This window comes from Haplochromis burtoni, unplaced genomic scaffold, assembly GCF_018398535.1.
Source record: "Haplochromis burtoni strain Fernald_Lab_line unplaced genomic scaffold, NCSU_Asbu1 Contig_11, whole genome shotgun sequence".
NCBI classification, from domain to species: Eukaryota; Metazoa; Chordata; class Actinopteri; order Cichliformes; family Cichlidae; genus Haplochromis; species Haplochromis burtoni.
The window spans coordinates 915,283-936,207 of record NW_024582372.1 but is presented as its reverse complement, the minus strand read 5'-3'; the positions used below and the strand labels follow the sequence as shown (position 1 = coordinate 936,207).

The following is a 20,925-nucleotide window of genomic DNA, read 5'->3' as shown; positions in this document are numbered from 1 at the left end:
GTTAAAGGTTAAATTGCGCATACATTTTTTTTGGTATGACATCCTCATTTGTGTGAAATGTTACAGATTCCTGTAAAAAGGAGAAGAATGATTTTCTTTTTGTATTTGTTTTGAAATAGCCTTAGTTTCACTTTAATTTGAGAATTTTCAGTTGTGGAAATGTGTGAATAAAGCAAATTGAACTGAGTTGAATTGAGGCTAATAATTTACAAAAGAGTTTCTGTGTTGTGCTGTAGGGCTTGACACAGGCCAGGGCATGTTCTTTCTTTCTTTCTCCTAACTTCTTTGTATTTGTCTTAAGAAAAAAAAAAGGGAGCCTCGCATATTTCACCTACCTGCTCCCCCTCCATTCATGCATATGCATACACGACCCCACACGCACACGCTTCATGACGCTTGCCAGCAATGAGGTCAGATGTGATGACCGGCTGAGCACCCTTCCCTGTTTCTCCTCCTCCTCCGTCTCCTCCTTCCCTCCCCTCCCCCTCCTCCAATTCGCCTTTGCAGGGCATGCATGCCTGTGTCTGTTATCTACAAATGGCTGAGGAATTATAGGTTGAGAAGGGTGGAGGAGGAGGAGTGAGGGAGACTGTGGGGAGGGGGTGGGGGTGAGGTCATGTGACATCGCAGCAGCTGCTAGCCTAAGAATTTCTGTTTTCTCAGTTAGAGAGAGAGAACGAGCGAGAGCACGGAGGGGAGAGAGAGGCGGCGTGCGTAGTGTGTTGCTTTGTTAGATAAGCTCTACACGGTCTTTGTGAGACAGGAAGGCAGCCGGGCAGGCAGGGAGAGAGTGGACGGGCAGGACGAGAGAGATAGGCAAGGAGTGAGTGAGAGAGAAGGGAGCAGTAAGATGGTGTGTGTCCTGGCGCTCGTTACCGGTGCGCACTGGGCTGGGCTCAATGAGAAGATGCAGGCATGGGAGATGCAGGCGGCTCCACTCCTTTGTGCAGTAAGAAGCTTCGATCACACTTTTTTATCTGTGAGGGGGGTTCTTGAACCGCTGCGAGAACTCCGGATGTGCGCCTCTGCGTGTATTTGTCAGGCTGCGTGCTTGTTCGTCTCTTCTTTCACTGCTACTCACATTTGTTTCTGTTTGTGCTGTGGTTTATATGTGTGGTTGATACAGTCAACCATAAGCTGCTGTCTCTGTAGTTACTCATTTAGAAAAAGTTCCTTGAATATGTCCTCCTGACTTTGTCGGACTTTCCCTAAATAAGGAGGGAAGAGTAGCACGCTATTGTCTTAAGTCACGTTACTGGAATGGAGTTGAACTTGGTGTGTGCTTTTGCTTGTTTGCCGGTCTGTCACCAGGCTCTGTGTGTGTTACTTTAGTGATTCCATTATTAATTGTTTGCTGGGTTCATTGAAAGTGCACTGGGTAACTGGGAGGTTACAGGCAGGACAACTTGAGAGGTGTTGGGAATGCTATTCACTCTCTCATGCCTGACTTGCCACTGTGTGTGTATCCACTTGAAAACACACACAGACACACACACACGGTGCTCTGCTTCTGCTCTCTTGTCAGAAGGGAAAATGATCTTTTTACAGCCCTCTCAGGCTACATCCACAATAATACATTTTCACTTAAAGCAGTGTTTTTGAAATGAAAACAATCTCCGTTGTGCACACTTTCAGAAATGGTCTTCAGCTTTGCTAACCTAACCGCAAATCACATTGACCATTCACTGGACAGGTGTGTGTGATGCAAACATGAAACGCATAAAAGCCACTGAAAATAACAAAAAAGTATAAGAGCGTAAATTGCAAAGCAAATCTGGCAACATTTTAGAGTGACAGGAGTACCCACACGAGTAAAATATAATCCTAAAATGAATGGGAACTGTAAAATCTTAGCTGAATTTTTGTGACTGATAAGATCGGTAAACAAACGTGGGCATTTGCACCATTGTTTACAAATTTTTCTGTTTCTGCCCAACCAAATCCTGGAGTTTTTATACTAAATGCAGGACTGTTCCAAGAAAGTTTTTTGTTTTCAGAGGCCAAAATTACCCGAGTAGTGGGGATGCTAGGCTTAAATATAGAAAAAGTACCCGTAAAAGTGAAAATGTACCTTTGTGGCTCTGCTAGGCTTCTGCGGAAAACTGAGATCTGAACTTGCTTGCCAAACTGCTACTTTTTAGTAAGCAGATCTTAGTCATCATGTTCATTGAAAGTTCATTTTAAATGTTGTTTTTAAGGGAGAATTCAGAACAACTGTGTGTATGTTATTGTTTGTGTAACAGAAGCTATTCGAGTCTGAAGCTAAACTGTCCTCCGAGCCTTCCTTTGTGTGTCCGTGCGTGCGTGTATGTGTGTTTTGCTTGAGCACGTAGGGGTATCAGACACCGCTCTGGCATTTAGGGATTCCACTGACCGTGGGGCTGTCAACATGGTGTCACTTTTCAACACACACATACACAGGAAGGAAGGAAAGGACAGACCCTCTCAGCCCTCCTCACCCTTTCTAACCCCTTCAGCCATCAGAGCTTCTTCTAGCCCAGACTGTCATCAATTTCACTTTTATATTAAGTCTGTTTCTCTTTGCGACGCAGCATTTTCTTTTATTGGTAGTGTTTTTTTGTTTTGTTTTGTTTTTTTCAATTAAGCTCAGTGTCAGTGTGAGAAACATTTTCTTAAGTGATGGTTATGTGAGGGAACCAAAAGGCACTCTGAATATTTTCGTGCTGAATTTTTTAAACAAATATGATATTTCTATTTAAAGGTAGTAATGTTGGCGCATGCTCAGTAGAGGAGCTATGTAAACTCTATGACCGTGGACCTCTGGCACACATGCAGTCAACTGCAGCTCTTTGAGCAAAACAAAGAGTGACCTGCCCTCCTAACCTCTCACCTCTGACCCTATGCCATACAGCCAAAGCCCCTCTGCTCCTCAACCCCTCACACCACCGATCCCCCATCCTCTCCAGCTGTCACAAACAGAAACCCAGCTCCACACGCTGTATTTTTATTTACACAGATCCTCATGCCTTGAATTTTTTCTCATTCTTTAATGGAAATGCAGTATTGGTCCCTAATACTTTTCCATTCTCTTCCTTTGTTCTTCATTTGTAGGCATGAGCCATGAGCCAAAGTCACCATCATTAGGAATGATCTCCACGGCGACCCGTACCACGGCGACGGTCAGCCCTCTTACCCCGTCACCTCTCAATGGCTCTATCGTAGCCAATGGAAGCCCAGCTGCCCAGTCAACTCATTCGGGATTTGCTGCAGCCCTCCGTAAACTGGCAAAACAGGCAGAAGAACCGCGAGGTAAAGCCAGCCGGCCCATATGACAGGGATGTTACACGGAACTGAAATTTGAATTCTCATCTAAAATCTGATCTGTAGTGCCGTAGGAAGAGTTCCTTTCACATAAAGAAAGAATTATTTTTATTTTTATTGACAGAGATCTTAATAGTTTTATATGCACTATCTGAGTAGTGTAAATTTACAGACCAATATATAGTGTTTATTTAAATGTGAGCATTTCCTGTTGTGTTTTTCACTTGAAAAATGATGTTTAACTGTTAGAGCTGGAGTAGCCTCGATATGGTCATATCAGACAAACGGTGCTTTTAAAGGATATGAAGCTAAAGGAGCTTTTCTCAGACAGAAGGTGAACTGAGGGGCAGAAGCAAGAGCCAGTGTGAGTAAACTACAGGTCAATTTGAACAATGATTCATGCAAATCAACTCTAGTATTCCAGGAAAATACATAATAGGTCCCCATACGACGTTAAGGTTAGAGTTTCTAATTTGGGTATTAAGGTCAGACTGTAAAGTGGTTAGCTGAAAATATTTTGATAATACCAAACCCTGTTCCAGGTGTGTCTTATATCTTAATCTTGCTTCACATAGCCATACTTGGTGTTTTGCACTTCCTATAAGCTGTCTGTGGGTTGTATATTTAGCCTTTTTGTGTCCACATATATACTTATAGATATATATGTTTATATATATATACTTATAGATATATATGTTTATATATATATACTTATAGATATATATGTTTATATATATATATATATATATATATGTGTGTGTGTGTGTGTGTGTGTGTGTGTGTGTGTGTGTGTGTGTGTGTGTGTTTATAGAAGTGCTCATATTTGTGCATGCATGTATACTCCAAGACCAGCATAGCTGTGTTCAACTGTTATTAGCGATGTAGGGATATCCACATAGGGTTAAATTAGTTGGTGTCCCCACAGAGGCTGGTATGAAGGGAGCCACTCTAGCTGACCCACTTAATGTGCTGTATGTGAATCCATGTACACTTGGGCCTGCTTGTCACTGTGTGTGTCTTGACTCTCCAACTCACTGTCATACATACTTCCTTGTCAGTGGTTACACACATGAAACTTCACTAGAATTGCTCTGTTGGAGCTGTATGAATGTGAAATAACCACTAAGTGGTTTAGTTGCTTGTTAATAACTGTAAACCAACCAGAATTCACTCTTCAGATGTTTCATTTTAAATGTTTTTGTGGATTTTCGCTTGTAGATTTCTGGCTTTGTTTTGTTTTTTCATTTTATGCAAAACTAGTCTCTCCACTACGTAGACCCATGCAAATATGTCTTAAATAGGTGTACCCGAGTGTCACCGGTGCATACGTAAACATACAAATAAGGTTATAAACTACATTCTACACAAGAGAACCTCAATAGGACGACATTATTTGTGAGTGTGTGTGTGTGTGTGTGTTTGTATATGTGGCTCTGTGCCTTGGCTCCAGAGAGGCTCAGCTACCCCAGCTGTCCACCCTTGCTCTGGCTCCTAAATCAGATGGTCCCCTCCTTTCTGGCTGTCCCTGGACACCTTGCTCCCCAGCCCACTACAGTATGGGACCCAGAGCCCTGCAGACGATTTATTACACCCACAGAGAGCACTCAGACCCAACCTCTCCTCACCTCCCCCTCAGTACTTCTTTCCCATCAACTCTCTTCACTCCCTCCACCCTGCATGCCAGCCCCTTTACTTTGTCACAGTTTTCTCTCTCGCTCTGTCAAACACTGCCTTTTCATTTTTATTGTGGACTCCTTTTTATAAATGCAGCTTTTCCCTTATCTTTGTTACATGGCCCCCTTTTCTTAGTTGGTAGAGTACACAGGGAAAGCAAAATACAAGTTCTTGTGTGTTTCTATTTTTTGTTGTGTTAAAAGGTGAAAAAAGTGTGTCTACTTCAATCTGTAATTCACAATCTGCCAAGACAGAGAGCTTCTGTCTATGTCATACAAATACTTGATCCTGTCTGATAAAAACTTCACCACCTTTTTATTAAAAGAACAAAAAAGAAATCCCCTTTATTATTTTGAGTCCTGCTGACTGTTTCCTCATTGAAGTAGGATGTGACGTGTCAGTGAGTCAGCCATCAGGCATAAGGGCTGACTGCCTGTGTTAGGAGCACCATCTCCAGGGTGGGCAGAGAGACACGAGTCCCCCTGAAGCTCAAGCCCCTTCTCTGTCTGCATAGCCTGTATTTATACAGAGCACACACCCAGTCACCCCACACATACAAACAGTTGCCTTTTCAACTGTGTAAGCCTCGTGATTTCTTTGCATGCTGCAGCCTGCTGTCCTCTCATTACCTTTTGACTCAGCCTCTCTTTCTCACTCACCCTCTGTTGATGCTGTGAGGTAAATAGTGCAGTATATACAAGGTGCCATGACTCAGTGTCCTCGGGTCTGAAGGAATTAGTTAGATTTGAGTACAAGTATCACTGCCACCGGCTGCTGAACTGATTTAAGACCCTGAGCACGACTGCTGTTTATATACAAACCCACACACCCATTCACGCGCGCACACACATACATTGTCACTTGTCTGTGGCGAGTATAATGAATAGCTCTGTGTACTGAGTGCTGCGTTGAAGAGGGGAGGTGATGGATAATGAGTATCGGAGCAGCATAAAGGACACACTCTCATCCAGTGCACACTTGCTTGAAAACACACACATATGCTCACAAATGCACACAGACACAGTTAACACACTGCCTCAAAGAGGCAGACCTGCTGATATCTGATTAATTAGGCAGCCCTGGGTTTAATCTTCTCTGTTGTTTCTTCTTACTCACTCATAGACACATAAACACCACAAGAGTTTCATGGCTGTGTCCATACCAACCGTAGTGCACTGCCTGGAGAGAACATGAAGAGAGGGAAAATAAAGGTATACAAGATAGTTGGAATGAGCTGGCTGGATAAAAGAGGGATAGGAAGTAATTAGTAGATTTGTGAAGAACCTGGGGTGTCGGTCATATTGTGTGTATCTGTATGTGTGTGTGTGTGTGTGTGTGTGTGCGTGTGTGGCCCGAGGCTTCCCTTGTTTCTGGGAGCCCAGAGCATGCTGGGACAGCGGGGCAGTGTGTCTATGACCTCTCCATCTGGAGCCTGCCTGGAGCTCGCTCAGCCTCGCTGTGCTCAGTGTGTGTGTGTGTGTGTGTGTGTGTATGTGTGTTTCTCAAAGGCAAAACACTGCAGGCCGTGACTGTCCCTGAAACACTTACAAACAAGCTTATTTGCGTCCCCTTTCTTCCTAACTCTATCTATACACAGCAGCCTTACACCTCTCCTGATTTTGGAGCGGCATTTAAACGTAATGTACCGTTTGCACCGTCAGCCGAAGGGACAGAGGATAGCTCCTCTTATTTCCATCCGCCATCTTGTACCGTCTTCCTTTCTCTCCCTGGCACAGCAATACACACTGTGTGCCTCTCCCCTCCCCCAACACAGCGATGCAGATTACAGGCTTTGTGTTGTGTTGTCAGTGCATGGCCAAGACTGTAGTAGCAGGTGTGTGCAATGTTTTTGTGTATGCGTGTGTTTGTGTGTGAGAGTGCACGTGTTGAGGCTTGCGCTAGTGCATGCTGGTGAGGCGGCATATGGATGCAGGGTTGGCTGGGCACTGCTATGCACACCAGGTGTGAAATGGACTGTTTAATTAAGTGCTGATGTTGTTGTAATGCATGCTGGGAGGAAGGAGGGTGGAGGACGAGGTGTGGGTGGGTGGGTGGAAGGGAGCAGATTCTGTTTGGCTGTCTTGAGAGGGGTGTTGCTGGTGATGGTGGCGGCAGAGAGTTGGTAGGTGCCTTTTGGCAACACTGAAAGATTTTTGTGTTGTGTTGAATACTGAGGAGTTGTGTCAACTTTTTCACTGGGTCATTGGTCTGCCCAGGAACACCTCTGACTACGACTTCGTTTGTTCATTGCTTCTGTTGGGTGCATCGTGTGTGTGTGCATGATAGTGCAGCTCAGCTTGAGCGGTCAAGTGTGGAGGCAGTCTGGGAGAGTGGGACTGTTAATAGAAGAGGCGATAGAGAAAGGAGCCTCACATTAATCACAGGCAGCTTGGGACTAAGACAGCTTTCTCTCCCTTTCTCTTTTCCTTGCTCTTTCTTTCTCTACCGTCTCCTACGGCTTCTCTTTTTCTGCAACCCCCTCCATTCAACCCCGTCATCACACCACACACACCACGATACACTGAGCAAGTGACAATCAGTACTGCTAATGAAGTGAAGGTTGAGAGCTGATGAGCCTGTTTTAGACCCTGGGGAAAACAGCTTGTGCTTTATTCCTCCTGCCTCTTCTCGCTCCCTACAGGGTCACCATGTATGGCCATCTTCTCTCGGTATAGGTAGAATGGCAACCAGGTTAGTGCCAGTCACACACCTCATATATATGATTTTTTTCCCCTCCTATCATATGGCCATAGTAATGTGGGGGAAAAAAGGTGTGGGGCACCCCCCCCCCCCCCCCCCCCCCCACACACACACACACACACACACACACACACACACATTGATATGGACATTGAAGGAAGGAGGTTAAAAATGGTACACATTTAAACATGCAGCTCCTCTCGTAGACATCTCCAGTTGCTATTGCTTGCTGCAAGTACTGTGTGTTTATAAAAATTGTGCATCGAGCCTGACAGATTTACGTCTGCTTGGCAAGCACTGTGTTTGACGAACAGAAGGAAAACGAAGGAGGGTGTACGAAAAGTTGGTAGGTGGGTGGTGGTTGCATGGGGTGTTGTTAGAGAGAAGGAGGGGGGAAGGATAGAGGAATAATAGCTGTTTGTGGTCCTTGTGTACGAGTGTGCGTATGCATCGTGGAAGGACGCTTAGAAGAGCACATCAATTCTGCAAGCTGTAAGAAGAGAATGAAGCCGTTTGGTAGAAGGCACTTGTCTCTTTTATTTCCTCCTCACCCTCACGCGCTTCTCTTCCTGCTCTCTTATTTAGTCTGCCCTCCTCTTCTCTGGTCTGCTCTGCCTCTACATGGAAAAGGAGGAGGAAGAGATGGGGGGGGGGTGAGCGAAATAGATGGAGTATAGGTCTGTTGCTTAGCACCCCCAACTTCCCCCTTCCGTGCGTGTGCGCGCGCGCACACACACACACACACACACACACACACACACACACACATTCACCTCTTCCATTCCTCCAGCCTTATTTGTTCCCCATCCTTGTGTATGCATGTTGTGAGCGTGTGATGAGTGAATAGGCTGTGACACTAGAGCTGTATTAAGTGTACCTCCGTTCCCCTGGCTGAGTGGGCTGCTATTGATTGGCCTTGTCTTGCAGGGTAGAGTAATGGCTCTCCGAGGTGAGGGGGGAGGATTAGGCCACTAATTGCCATTGTGCAGACAAGATATGACTGCCCCCCCAGCAGCCGCCCCACCACCATCTGCACCCCTTATCTCTCTGCTTTCCTTTCTGCTACTACTTCTCGCCTCACCTCACGCTCCTTTTGCACACTCACTTTATTTTCTCTCCCCCCAAATGCTCCCCATCTTCTATCGTTTTTCACTTTCGTGTCTCACTTCATGTATCGTCAACCATCTTCTGGTCTCACATACCTTGTTTTTTTTTTTGTTTCTTTTTAACTCCCCCCAAAAAACCCCAACACTGCCAGCCTTACCACCACTTCCCCTCACAAACAGATTTGATTTATCAGATTCTCTGATTTTCCTCTAGACATCACCTCACTGCATTTATCGATTCTTTCCATTATTGAGTATTAGTCAGAGTTAAGTACTTAAAATCAGTCAGTGTCCTGACCACACCTACCGTAAGCTGACGCTGTCTGTTAGGTTTTGTTGCCATGGAAACCAATGCAGGGAAGAAATGGCTGCTGAGTAAAGATGTGCTTTTTTTTTTTTTTTTTTTTGTTACAGGAAGCTGCCCTGAAACTGGCCTGAGGTTTCAGCTGCTTTTTATTTTAAATGTCTGCACGTAAACAGTCTAATGCACAAAAACACTCATGCATGAGCGCTCATCATTGCAGTCTTCTTTTTTTTTTCTTTTTTACACCACCAAAGTGTGTGTCCCATAGAGAGGTTTTGACCCACTTTGACTCCGTAATGCAGAGACATACAGCAGCAATACTGTCCTGTCAAAGAGAAAGAGGATGTCGGTAGAAAAGGGGAAGAAATTAAGATTAAATGGGCAAAACATGAGTATCATTTAAAACAAAAAAAAGAAAAGAAAAGGAAGACTCAACAAAGGCTGTGGCCTGCTGGTGAGGAGGTAGAGTTGAAGGGATATAGAAAAATGTGACCGTATCATAGGAAAGATTTGCAACTTGAGGGAGAAAAAGCAAAATGTGTAGAAAGCAAGGCATGTGACCAGACCGTGACCCTGCGCTACAGGGTTTCCCTGGAGGGCTTTGTTAATGTGGCACAGCTACAGTGGAGCAGAGAAGCTCATTGGGCCAGCTTTTCACCACCTGCTGTGTGTGTGTGTGTGTGTGTGTGTGTGTGTGTGTGTGTGTGTGTGGCGGGGGGATTTCAGTCTTTGGCTACAAGCGCCACATACATACAGTATGGCTGTTGAAGCTGTATTCTTGTAGTGTGTGTGAATGTGTGTTCTGCATGTGAAGGCTGTATGACTCTCACAAGGCTGCTCATCCTGATCACTGTCACTTCATAATAGGGGCCTTGGGCTATCCATCTGGCCCTCGGTGTGTATATGTGTGTGTTTACGTGTGTGTGTGTGTGTGTGTGTGTTATCCATTGCTTTTGTAACGTTCCAAACCCTTTTTTCATTCCCTTGTGAAAGAGCTACAGAATCATGTTAATTTTACCTTTTACCAGTAGAGGAAAACTGGACTGTCATCTTATTTCTTACAGACTTTGACTGATCCTACTTTTTTTTTTGTTTCTCCAGCTGCATCCTCCATCAGCAGTGAGTCACCACCAGTGTCTTCACCAGCCACCAATCACAGCTCTCCAGTCAGTACACCCAAGAGGGGTCCTCTTGGTCCTGGTCCTGTCCTGGTACCCCCAGCAGGCCACACTGTGCCAAACACTCCACCTGTAGTCACCATTGCTCCAACAAAGACCAGCAACGGCCTATGGAGAAGCGAGGGGCGCCAGGTAAATATTTCTTCAGTGTGGCCGTTTGTATTTTGTATATGTACATAATAATAATAATAATAATAATAATAATAATAATAATAATAATAATAATAATGGATTGAATTTATATAGCGCTTTTCAAGGCACCCAAAGCACTTTACAATGCCACTATTCATTCACTCTCACATCCACACACTGATGGAGACAAGCTACAGTTGTAGCCACAGCTGCCCTGGGGCAGACTGACAGAAGCGAGGCTGCCAAATCGCGCCATCGGCCCCTCTGGCCAACACCAGTAGGCAAGTAGGGTAAAGTGTCTTGCCCAAGGACACAACGACCAGGACAGAGAGCCCAGGGATCGAACCGGCGACCTTCCGGTTACAGATGCGATTCCCAACCCCCTGAGCCCCCATGGGTAACATAGATGGCCTGTCTATAAACGTCTCATCACCCACTACCAACTAATGGATTTGTGCGTTAAACATTGCCAGCTGCCACTGGGACATCGAGGTGACAGCCTCAATGGCCGATAACATCTGTGCCCCTTCGCCCCCTCTCCAACTTGGCCCTTAGACCAGCCCAACCACAGTCCCAGGCTTGGGCCTCCCGTAACCATTCAACCTCTCCACCGGCCTCACCCCTTTCACCTAAGCAGTCAAGTGCGTCGTCTCCCTTGTCAACCTGGCACCCACTCATAGTGGGGAAGAGAGAAAGAGGGAGAGCTGCTTGCTTTGATAAGGAGTGGATTATGGATTATGGCCTTACTTTAAGCCGCCTTATCTCAGCTTAGGGCTAATAGTTCAGGCCAAGTGCACGGTTATGAACAGCACTCGGCAACATGCGGAAACTCTCTGAGCGGCTGACGGTTCCCTGGAGACAAACAGAAGGGGGATAGTGAAGAGGGAATAAGGAGGTCAGCCAGGCAGCAGTGTGTGGTAGCATTCAGACCATTGTCCTCTCTTTTGCAAACCCCTCCTGACCCTCCCCCCTCTCTAGCTATAGTTTTTATGAAATGAACCTTTTGCAGTACAGGGTCAGTTAGAGCTGCAAGGGACAGACACACAGGAAGTCCTTGTAGAGATGCCACCATTTTTGTAATTTTGTTAGCACAGAAATTTCAAAAAGGACGGACGAAAAAGAAAACAGGCAAGAATGCCCTGTTGCTCACAATTTAAGGGCAGTAATGTGAACAAGAGGTAGGGGTGACTGGCTATGGGCTCAAGGGACAGCAACGGGGTGAAGCGACACCCCGTCGTTGTTAGGGTGCCGCTTCACTCAGCACTCATAACTCACACAGAGCCAGAGAATCCTTAAGGGTACACACACATCATCAAAATCTTCCTGTAAAACAAAGATGACTTTAATGGAACTTTCTGTTACTGAATCACACAAACGGTTACAAACAGAAGGAGCAGTCAAGTTCCGAGAACCCATGCAGCATGTCCGGGAAAACTTGTCTGTTGCTGTGTGTACAAATTAATGTGTTCTGCTTTCACTGCTTTAAAAGAGCATTTTAGTGTCTCTCAGGCTGAGAGATGAGTCTGTCTTTCAGAGGGGGGTAACAGGCAAGGCAGTGAAGAAGGGAGGGCTTGGTGCGTTGGCATTTTGCTTTAATGACTGCAGGAGTCTGCTCCCGCTGCTGCCTGTAATTGCTTTATAATTGACAATTTGGATTCATGGCTCCATCTGAGAGGCGTAAACGAGCACTCTACAATGCGCGGGGTCTCCCACCCTCACTGAGGGTTACAGGGGCCTGGCTCACACAGAGGAAGATGGCTGTTAATGGATGTGTCTTTGAGTTTGAGTGCTTGTATTTGTGCACAGTAGTGTGTGTATATGACAGGCTACTGGAGAATAGTGCAGGAATAGAAGGCCATGTATTTTAGCAGGTGAAAGGTCAAAATGGAATGGCTGCTTGAATGTGTAGGTGCCTGAGTTGACTATAAGGTGCCTTTCTCATAGGATGGAAGGTTTTTCTCTTTGTTGTTCATGGGGTTTTTTTTTTTCATGGCCCTGATATATGTAGAAGCTACATGTTTTTAGGTAGGCATGCATCCGTACATTAATCCATACATGTGTACATGTATATACAGTCAAATGGATATCAAGCTCAAAATGTGTGTACATGACAGATATAGGCTGAATGCAGGTTTCCAAATTGCTTTGATCGGTTTGAATGTAAGTGGCTGAGATGGACGTTTCAAGAAAAACATATTTGTTTCAGCCATTCTTCAAAGATCCCACATCGCTCTCGAATCTTTGCGCATAGTTTTAGTAATTTTTTGGCATGCTAACTTAACCTGGCAGAGTTTACCCTTTGCCTACGAATCTCACAACACCATACATTATACCAATCCTGGTATATTAGTATTAGTTATGTTAGCATTCGTAATGCATTCTTGTTGTTGTTGTTGTTGTTGTGTTTCCTTCTGATGGTAGTAGTGCAATGCATACTATCAGACACTGGTAAAATAAAGGAGAATTTACATTTTAATACAAAAACACTAGTGTACACTATTATTATCATTATTTAAAATCTATTTAATGACTATCTGAAAATGTGAAAATCACCAGCATCTCTTGTTGGCATAACTGGTTGCCCTTCAGTGACAGTGAAAATGGTGAAAGGAAGAAGCTGAAACCAGTCCAGCACCAGCATTTGTTGTTTTATAGGCTTCTTTGTCTGATCATCTTATGAGACGATTTCTGTGAAATTCATTGGAAAGGAACATTTAATTCAATTTCTGTGTTAATCTATGTCTGGGACTTGCACCAATTGACAGTTATGAAGTCATAGCCATGGTTTTAAAACCGTGATTGCCTCATGACACACAAGTTGTGTGTAATGCAGAATATCAACTACTGATCACCAGAAAAATACCAGATAGTCGTTGGTCAGGTCTTGAAAATAAATTAGAATTCATTGTGTGTGTGTGTGTGTGTGTGTGTGTGTGTGTGTGTGTGTGTGTGTGTGTGTGTGTGTGTGTGTGTGTGTTTTTTCTTTTATTATTGTATGCCATCAAAAAAGGTACTGGTTGTGTGTACTGGGGACACACAGTGAAGGAAAGGTGCAGCAACTGTCTGATTCAGACAGTTGCTGACTCTCCACACCGTGTAACAAGCATGCGTAAATAAATGCCCAGTATATTCATGCAGTCACTCAAAGTGATTGGGCTGTTTTATCCTATTCCGATCGCTTGTCATCAATCAATCAAGTGATAGAAATCAATTAGTGGGGCAAAAAAGTATTTAGTCAGCCACCGATTGTGCAAGTTCCCCCACCTAAAATGATGACAGAGGTCAGTAATTTGCACCAGAGGTACACTTCAACTGTGAGAGACAGAATGTGAAAAAAAAAAAATCCATGAATCCACATGGTAGGATTTGTAAAGAATTTATTCGTAAATCAGGGTGGAAAATAAGTATTTGGTCAATAACAAAAATACAACTCAATACTTTGTAACATAACCTTTGTTGGCAATAACAGAGGTCAAACGTTTACTATAGGTCTTTACCAGGTTTGCACACACAGTAGCTGGTATTTTGGCCCATTCCTCCATGCAGATCTTCTCGAGAGCAGTGATGTTTTGGGGCTGTCGCCGAGCAACACGGACTTTCAACTCCCGCCACAGATTTTCTATGGGGTTGAGGTCTGGAGACTGGCTAGGCCACTCCAGGACTTTCAAATGCTTCTTACGGAGCCACTCCTTTGTTGCCCGGGCGGTGTGTTTTGGATCATTGTCATGTTGGAAGACCCAGCCTCGTTTCATCTTCAAAGTTCTCACTGATGGAAGGAGGTTTTGGCTCAAAATCTCACGATACATGGCCCCATTCATTCTGTCCTTAACACGGATCAGTCGTCCTGTCCCCTTGGCAGAAAAACAGCCCCATAGCATGATGTTTCCACCCCCATGCTTCACAGTAGGTATGGTGTTCTTGGGATGCAACTCAGTATTCTTCTTCCTCCAAACACGACGAGTTGAGTTTATACCAAAAAGTTCTACTTTGGTTTCATCTGACCACATGACATTCTCCCAATCCTCTGCTGTATCATCCATGTGCTCTCTGGCAAACTTCAGACGGGCCTGGACATGCACTGGCTTCAGCAGCGGAACACGTCTGGCACTGCGGGATTTGATTCCCTGCCGTTGTAGTGTGTTACTGATGGTGACCTTTGTTACTTTGGTCCCAGCTCTCTGCAGGTCATTCACCAGGTCCCCCCGTGTGGTTCTGGGATCTTTGCTCACCGTTCTCATGATCATTTTGACCCCACGGGATGAGATCTTGCGTGGAGCCCCAGATCGAGGGAGATATCAGTGGTCTTGTATGTCTTCCATTTTCTGATGATTGCTCCCACAGTTGATTTTTTCACACCAAGCTGCTTGCCTATTGTAGATTCACTCTTCCCAGTCTGGTGCAGGTCTACAATACTTTTCCTGGTGTCCTTCGAAAGCTCTTTGGTCTTGGCCATGGCGGAGTTTGGAGTCTGACTGTTTGAGGCTGTGGACAGGTGTCTTTTATACAGATGATGAGTTCAAACAGGTGCCATTCATACAGGTAACGAGTGGGGGACAGAAAAGCTTCTTACAGAAGACGTTACAGGTCTGTGAGAGCCAGAGATTTTCCTTGTTTGAGGTGACCAAATACTTATTTTCCACCCTAATTTACGAATAAATTCTTTACAAATCCTACCATGTGGATTCATGGATTTTTTTTTCACATTCTGTCTCTCACAGTTGAAGTGTACCTCTGGTGCAAATTACTGACCTCTGTCATCATTTTAAGTGGGGGAACTTGCACAATCGGTGGCTGACTAAATACTTTTTTGCCCCACTGTAACTGTCAATGTACGGTTTTCTTTCACAATTATTACTCACTGATGGTTCAAGCTCATGATAATGAAGAGCGGATGTGTTGAGGAAATACACACACATTGCACCTTAAAGTTAATGTGGGTTCAGAAGAGAAAGAGTTACAAGGGCTTTCGGGACAGCCCCAAATCAGCAGTGTTGGTCAGCAAGGCTGTGCAAAAAGGAATGAGGTGGAGCAAAGAGCAAACAGAAACTGCATTTTCTTTCAAAGTCACTATCTGATCGAGTGTTAACATATGTGAAGTGCTTTTTCAGGTGACTGCTGGGAGCAGCGGGGAACAACCAGCTCTCCCTGTGTTCATAAGGCTTGAAAAGAATGGCGATGGCAGTGGAGGGGATTATAGAGATGGGTGCTTTGAGACAATCAAGTGCCACACTGTTTAGCGAAGCGCAACAAATAACAAGGAGTAAACAGTAAGATTTTGTGGGGAGTGGGGGTGGGGGTTAAGAAACAGGGTTATGTGGGGAGTCTAAACATTAGAGGCATTTAATACTGGATGTTAGCGCATCAGTGTCAGTCTGGGTCAGTGGTTGTGGAACAGGATGTGGAGGTAATGGCTCACTAAATGGGATTTGTTTTATCAGAGGCAGTGGTGAGAGAGAGGGTCATACTGCTGTAAGGTCTCTCTCTAATCCCAGGGAGCCCAGAGGTTAATTTAGTGGGGCAGGAACTGCCTTCCCCTCTTGTTCACCTTCTTTATGGCTTAATCTCTTTCTTTGCTTTCTCCCCTCTTTTTCTTCTTTCTAGTTGTTCCCTTGCCAACTTCTAGTACCATTTTGCGAAACAAGAGATAAATGTTCCACCAGTCCTACGAAAACCCTCCTTACCTGTATATTCATATATAAACATCTTTCTTGTTCAACTTACAAGGGTTGTAGCGTTTTTCACTTCTCCAATTGCATTTGTAGTCAGAGGGAAACTGTAGCTTCTGAAAATGCACTCCCACTCCCACAGCAGGATGTCTTTGTAGCTCTGAAACGGTGTATGTGCCTGCTGAGTGTCTGTGTGTGTTTGTTGTGGGATTGGATAAGTGAGACCAGGCTTGCTGCCAGAGGGAGGGAGGGAGGTGAACGAGAAGGAAGAAAGAGAAACAGAGGCAGAGGGATGTTGCTTTTTGGACTTTGTTGTCTTCCCTGTAGATGTTGCTCTGCACGCACGCTGATGCGCATACACGCACTTTGCTAAGATCAAAGTTAAGATCTCTAGAAGCACGGCTGTTGTCTACCATTACCACATCCTCATCGATCATAAGGATGACATCTCTTGTTTACAATTAGAGACAAAAACAGTGAGGCTTTTTTCTTACCCCTGTCTGCCTGCTTCATCCATTTTACCAAATATCCTCCTTGGAGATTTGTTGAGCTGTCTATTTTTACAGGGAGGTGGTATGTGTGAGAAAATGTACAAAAGTGCCTGAGGTAGGAAGCAAGAGTGAGGAGGCTGCTTCACCACAAGCAGGCCTATTATTTCCCTGTTCTGTCTTCTCGTAAGATGGGTTCCATGAACAGTGACAACCGTAACGGTCACAGGTCCTCACAAACAATGACTAAGATTCTCTCTGTATCTCTCTGAAGGCTGACGCAGGGCCTCATGGGGCCAGCAGGGAACGTCTGGGCGCAGAAGGAGCCCTCTCCCAGGAAAAGGGTGGCCCCTCAGTCCCTGCACACCTCCTGGGAAACCCCTATGCCTTTGGTCTCACTCCAGGAGCTGTCATGCAGGAGTCACGGTTTCAACCTCTTAAGTGAGTCGATCCCTGCTTTAACATTTTCTATGGATTTGCAAAGTGTACATGTTCATTCAAGGCTGTATTAAAAATACAGCAGCAACACACATGCCTTGTTGACATGGGTGCTGGGAAGCAATTTGAATTTGTATAGTTTCTTGGTAAAAATATAATGAATTTTCACAACACCGAACACATACAAATTGAAATGACAATATTTTTTTTTTCTTGTTTTGTGCTTGTACTCCCTCTGTTACCTTCAGCCTGCCCAGACAGTTGTCTAACGCAGTGCCACCTGGTCCTGTACCAGAGGAGTATCTCCGGGGTTTTCGGCCTTATGCTACAGCCGAGGATGCCCTCCGGATGCCCTCTTTGCCCTTGGGCCTAGACCCTGCCACTGCAGCTGCCTACTACTCCCACAGTTACCTGCCCCACCCTTCAACCTTCGCTTCATACAGGTAGGCCTCTGCATTTGTTGACTTGGCATCCATTTCCTCTGAGAGTGAACTGTGCAAAACCAGCACATACAACTGAAGCAGATATTTGTTCTGCTCGTTCTGCTCAGCAGTAAATGCAGTAATGTATAAATGACCAGATTTCAAGCTCTCAGAGTTAAAATGATGTTTTTTTTGTTAGTTTTTTTATGTGTGTATTTATTTAACTAGAAGTAAGATTTTTATGAAGCGTGAAGAAGTTAAAGGAAGATGCAAAAAAGACAGGGCAACACAAATTAAAATGAAATTCCAGATAAAAGACACAGAACAGAAGCACAACAGAAGGAAGGAAGTCTGCAAACAGAAGCGAGATAAGATTGTCTGTTAAAAAGTACATTCTACTACTGAGCACTGGGGGCACTGGGAGTCTTTGCAAAAGATCAGATCAGTGTTAAATGATAGCTATATGAGTGCAGGCTGTATTTTCTGACAGGCTGTTGCTAAGAACCCTCTTAGAAAATATCTGGCTCAGCTGTATCAGAAAACGCTTAACAGGCTGATTAAAAATAGATATACGTGACTGCTCCAAAGGCTGTAGTAATATTATTTGCATACTTTAGAAGTCTTCTAATGAAAGTTAAAAAAAATAAAATAAAATAAAAACAGCATTCTTATGTTTCTATTTTGAAGCTGTGTAAGGCCAACCAGTTAAGAGCACAACCCATTTTCCATGTCTATACCCAAGCTAGGCTATGAGAGGAGAAGAGCAACAGCTTGGTTTTAAATTTTTTACTTCATGTCTAGAGCATCTGTGGGTTTGTGAGAAATTATTAAAGAATCCTGGTTATATATCTGGAAAAGGGTCTTGTTCTGAAATTTTTATTGATTGATTTTTTTCGGCATCCTTTTCAAAAGCAACAGCACGATTATTAACAACAACAAAAACAGTCAGAAATATAGTGTGGAATATTTGTTAAATTAATAGAATTTTTCATGGACACTGTGTATGATCATGTGCACTCTGTGTGTATGTTGAAAAGAGCCAGGCTTGCTTTGGGCTGTCTCACAGGCTGTGTGCTCCTGGTCTGTCAACCAAGCAAGATCACAGGACTGCAGCACCCATCACACACTGTGCTGTAATGGATTTAATGAGGGCTTGAGCAGCGGATGCCACACACATACACAAACACACAGCATCAACATACATCGCACTGTCTTCCTGGATGCTGTGTTGTGATTGAGGTTATCTGACAGACACTGTTACTTCCTTGGAAGATGGAAAAGCCTGTGATGTTCCTTCTTTGGAAGATGGAGGCACACAGGTTAATGAAAGTGAACACTGCACTATCACACAGGGAGACTGTCTGACTCCCTCTTTTCCTCTCTTCTCTCTCTCTCTCACTTTTTATCTCTCAGGATGGATGACCCGTTCTGCCTCTCTGCTTTGAGGTCACCTTTCTACCCACTGCCAACAGGGGGAGCTTTACCTCCTATCCACCCCTCTGCTGTTCACATGCATCTACCAGGCATCCGCTACCCTGGAGATTTCACGCACCCCTCATTGTCGGCATTGCAGTCTGACAGGTAAAGCCTGCTTAATTGATGAGTGCTGTATACAGTCACATTTATTTATATGAGGTATATCAAAGTGGTGTGCTGTGGTCATGGGTTGTCTTCACACACATCATCTTTCCTCTTTTGTTTCTCTCTCCACTCTGTTTTTTTTAGGCTTCAGCTAGAGGATGAGCTGCGGCAACGAGAGAGGGAACGCGAACGAGAACGCGAGCGTGAAAAAGAGAGGGAACGAGAGGCTGAGAGAGAGAAGGAACGGGAGAGAGAACGAGAAAGGGAGAGGGAACGGGAAGAGGCGGAGAGGGAGAGGCAACGAGAAAGGGAAAGGGAGAGGGAGCGCGAGAGAGAACGGGAGAAGGAGAGAGAAAGAGAGAAGGAACTCGAGAGGCAGAAGGAGAGGGCACTGAGGGAAAAAGAGCTGCAGGCATCCAAGGCCATGGAGAACCACTATCTGGCTGAGCTCCATGCCATGAGAGGACAGGAGGACCGAACCAAGCCTGAAAGACTAACCCCTAATCGGGCTGGTATGTGTCCATGCATCCTACCTAGCCTCTTTTGGCTATAGTCTTTTTACCTTTAAAGTGGATATCTCTCTGATATTTCTGACTCTTCAAAGCTGTTTTATAGACCAAATAAATACACAAAATTAATTTTTGAAGTAATAGTTTCATGAATGTAATTATCTGTTATAACATAAATGTTAAATTCTTATATACCAATCTTTCTCTACAGACAAAACCAAAGAGCCCGCTCTTCCAGCTCCCAAACCAGTCCCACCAGGAATCCATCCGTCTATAGTCCAATCACACCATGGTCTAATCTCAGGCCACAGCATCTACATGGGGCCTGGCACTGCAGGAACAGGGCTTGCAGCCTCAATGATTGCTCAGAGGAAAGACGAGGAGGAGAGGTGGATGGCGCGGCAACGCAAGCTGCGTCAGGAGAAAGAAGATCGTCAGTGCCAGGTGTCTGAATTCCGCCAGCAGGTTCTGGAGCAGCACCTGGACTTGGGTCGGCCAGGTGACACTCCAGATCACAGGACGGAGTCGCACAGGTGAGACTGCACGCTTAACTTGTTTCAGTCCAGCCAATTTGTGCAAAAATGTCATACAACATAGCATGTAGTTGCAGTATTTATTTTCTCCTGTTATCTGATAGAGACGAGCAGCTTTTGGGGCAATGTGCTCACTATTTCTGGGGGTTTTTGGCTGGCTCTGCTAGTCTGATAGGGACAGTTGTGCCTGTGGTTTTGAAGTCTTGGAGGCTGGCAGGCTTTAGAAGTTTGTTTTCAGGCAGGACTGTAAAAGAGTAAGAAGCTTCACATCTACTCTATATCTGTCCAAGCTCCCTTCCAGGCCTGACATGTAGAAAAATAATAGGCACTGTTTAGGCATTGTTGTAGGTTATGAAGAGGAATCCTGATGACTGCTGTTTCATGAGTTGACATGAGTAGGGGGTTCAAATAGCCAGCAAGTGGAACTGCTAAGATACACAAGGGCTAATACCTTTTTCATCCTCTCACTCTTGCATAGCATAAGCCCCCCAGACCTTATTTGTTACTGTGCCTCTGTGTGTGTTATTGTGTTTGATTCAGAAATGAGGTTGTGGTTCATGCTGGTAGGACACACACAAGATACACACGTCTGCTATCGGTAACTTACCTACAGTATAATCGCAGAATCACAGCTGACAGGCTGCAGATTGCAGATAAGACACATTTACTCAGTGACACACACACAAACACACAGAAAAGAAAACACAAACAGGAGGCATAGATCATTTGACTGGTCATGCAGTGCCTGCTCCTGCCAGGTTTGATTTGGAATGAAGTTTGAGACAGTGTCCATCAGTCTGCCATTACCATTTCCTTTCCCCCCACTGTATCATTCTTTCCTTTACAACCTTGCTCTCCCTTTAAGGCTATTTTCTTCTACTCTCATCATTTAACGTGAGCCCTATTCTAATA

At 44.7% G+C, this 20,925-nt stretch overlaps 1 protein-coding gene across 4 annotated transcripts in view; it reads left to right on the top strand.

Moving 5' to 3' along the window:
• The window catches only part of gse1b (Gse1 coiled-coil protein b), a 169,324-nt gene that overhangs the window by 138,139 nt on the left and 10,260 nt on the right, over positions 1-20,925 (top strand). For 3 of the 4 annotated variants that reach the window (XM_005915169.3, XM_014340549.2, XM_042213706.1), the window contains 7 exons: positions 3,073-3,270; positions 10,168-10,376; positions 16,805-16,971; positions 17,217-17,411; positions 18,804-18,971; positions 19,116-19,483; positions 19,692-20,013. In XM_005915169.3, the coding sequence (XP_005915231.1) occupies positions 3,073-3,270; positions 10,168-10,376; positions 16,805-16,971; positions 17,217-17,411; positions 18,804-18,971; positions 19,116-19,483; positions 19,692-20,013 (1,627 nt within the window). Of the gene's footprint in view, positions 1-16; positions 950-3,072; positions 3,271-10,167; positions 10,377-16,804; positions 16,972-17,216; positions 17,412-18,803; positions 18,972-19,115; positions 19,484-19,691; positions 20,014-20,925 lie in introns of those variants that run through there. The other variant, XM_014340556.2, reaches the window with a different exon arrangement.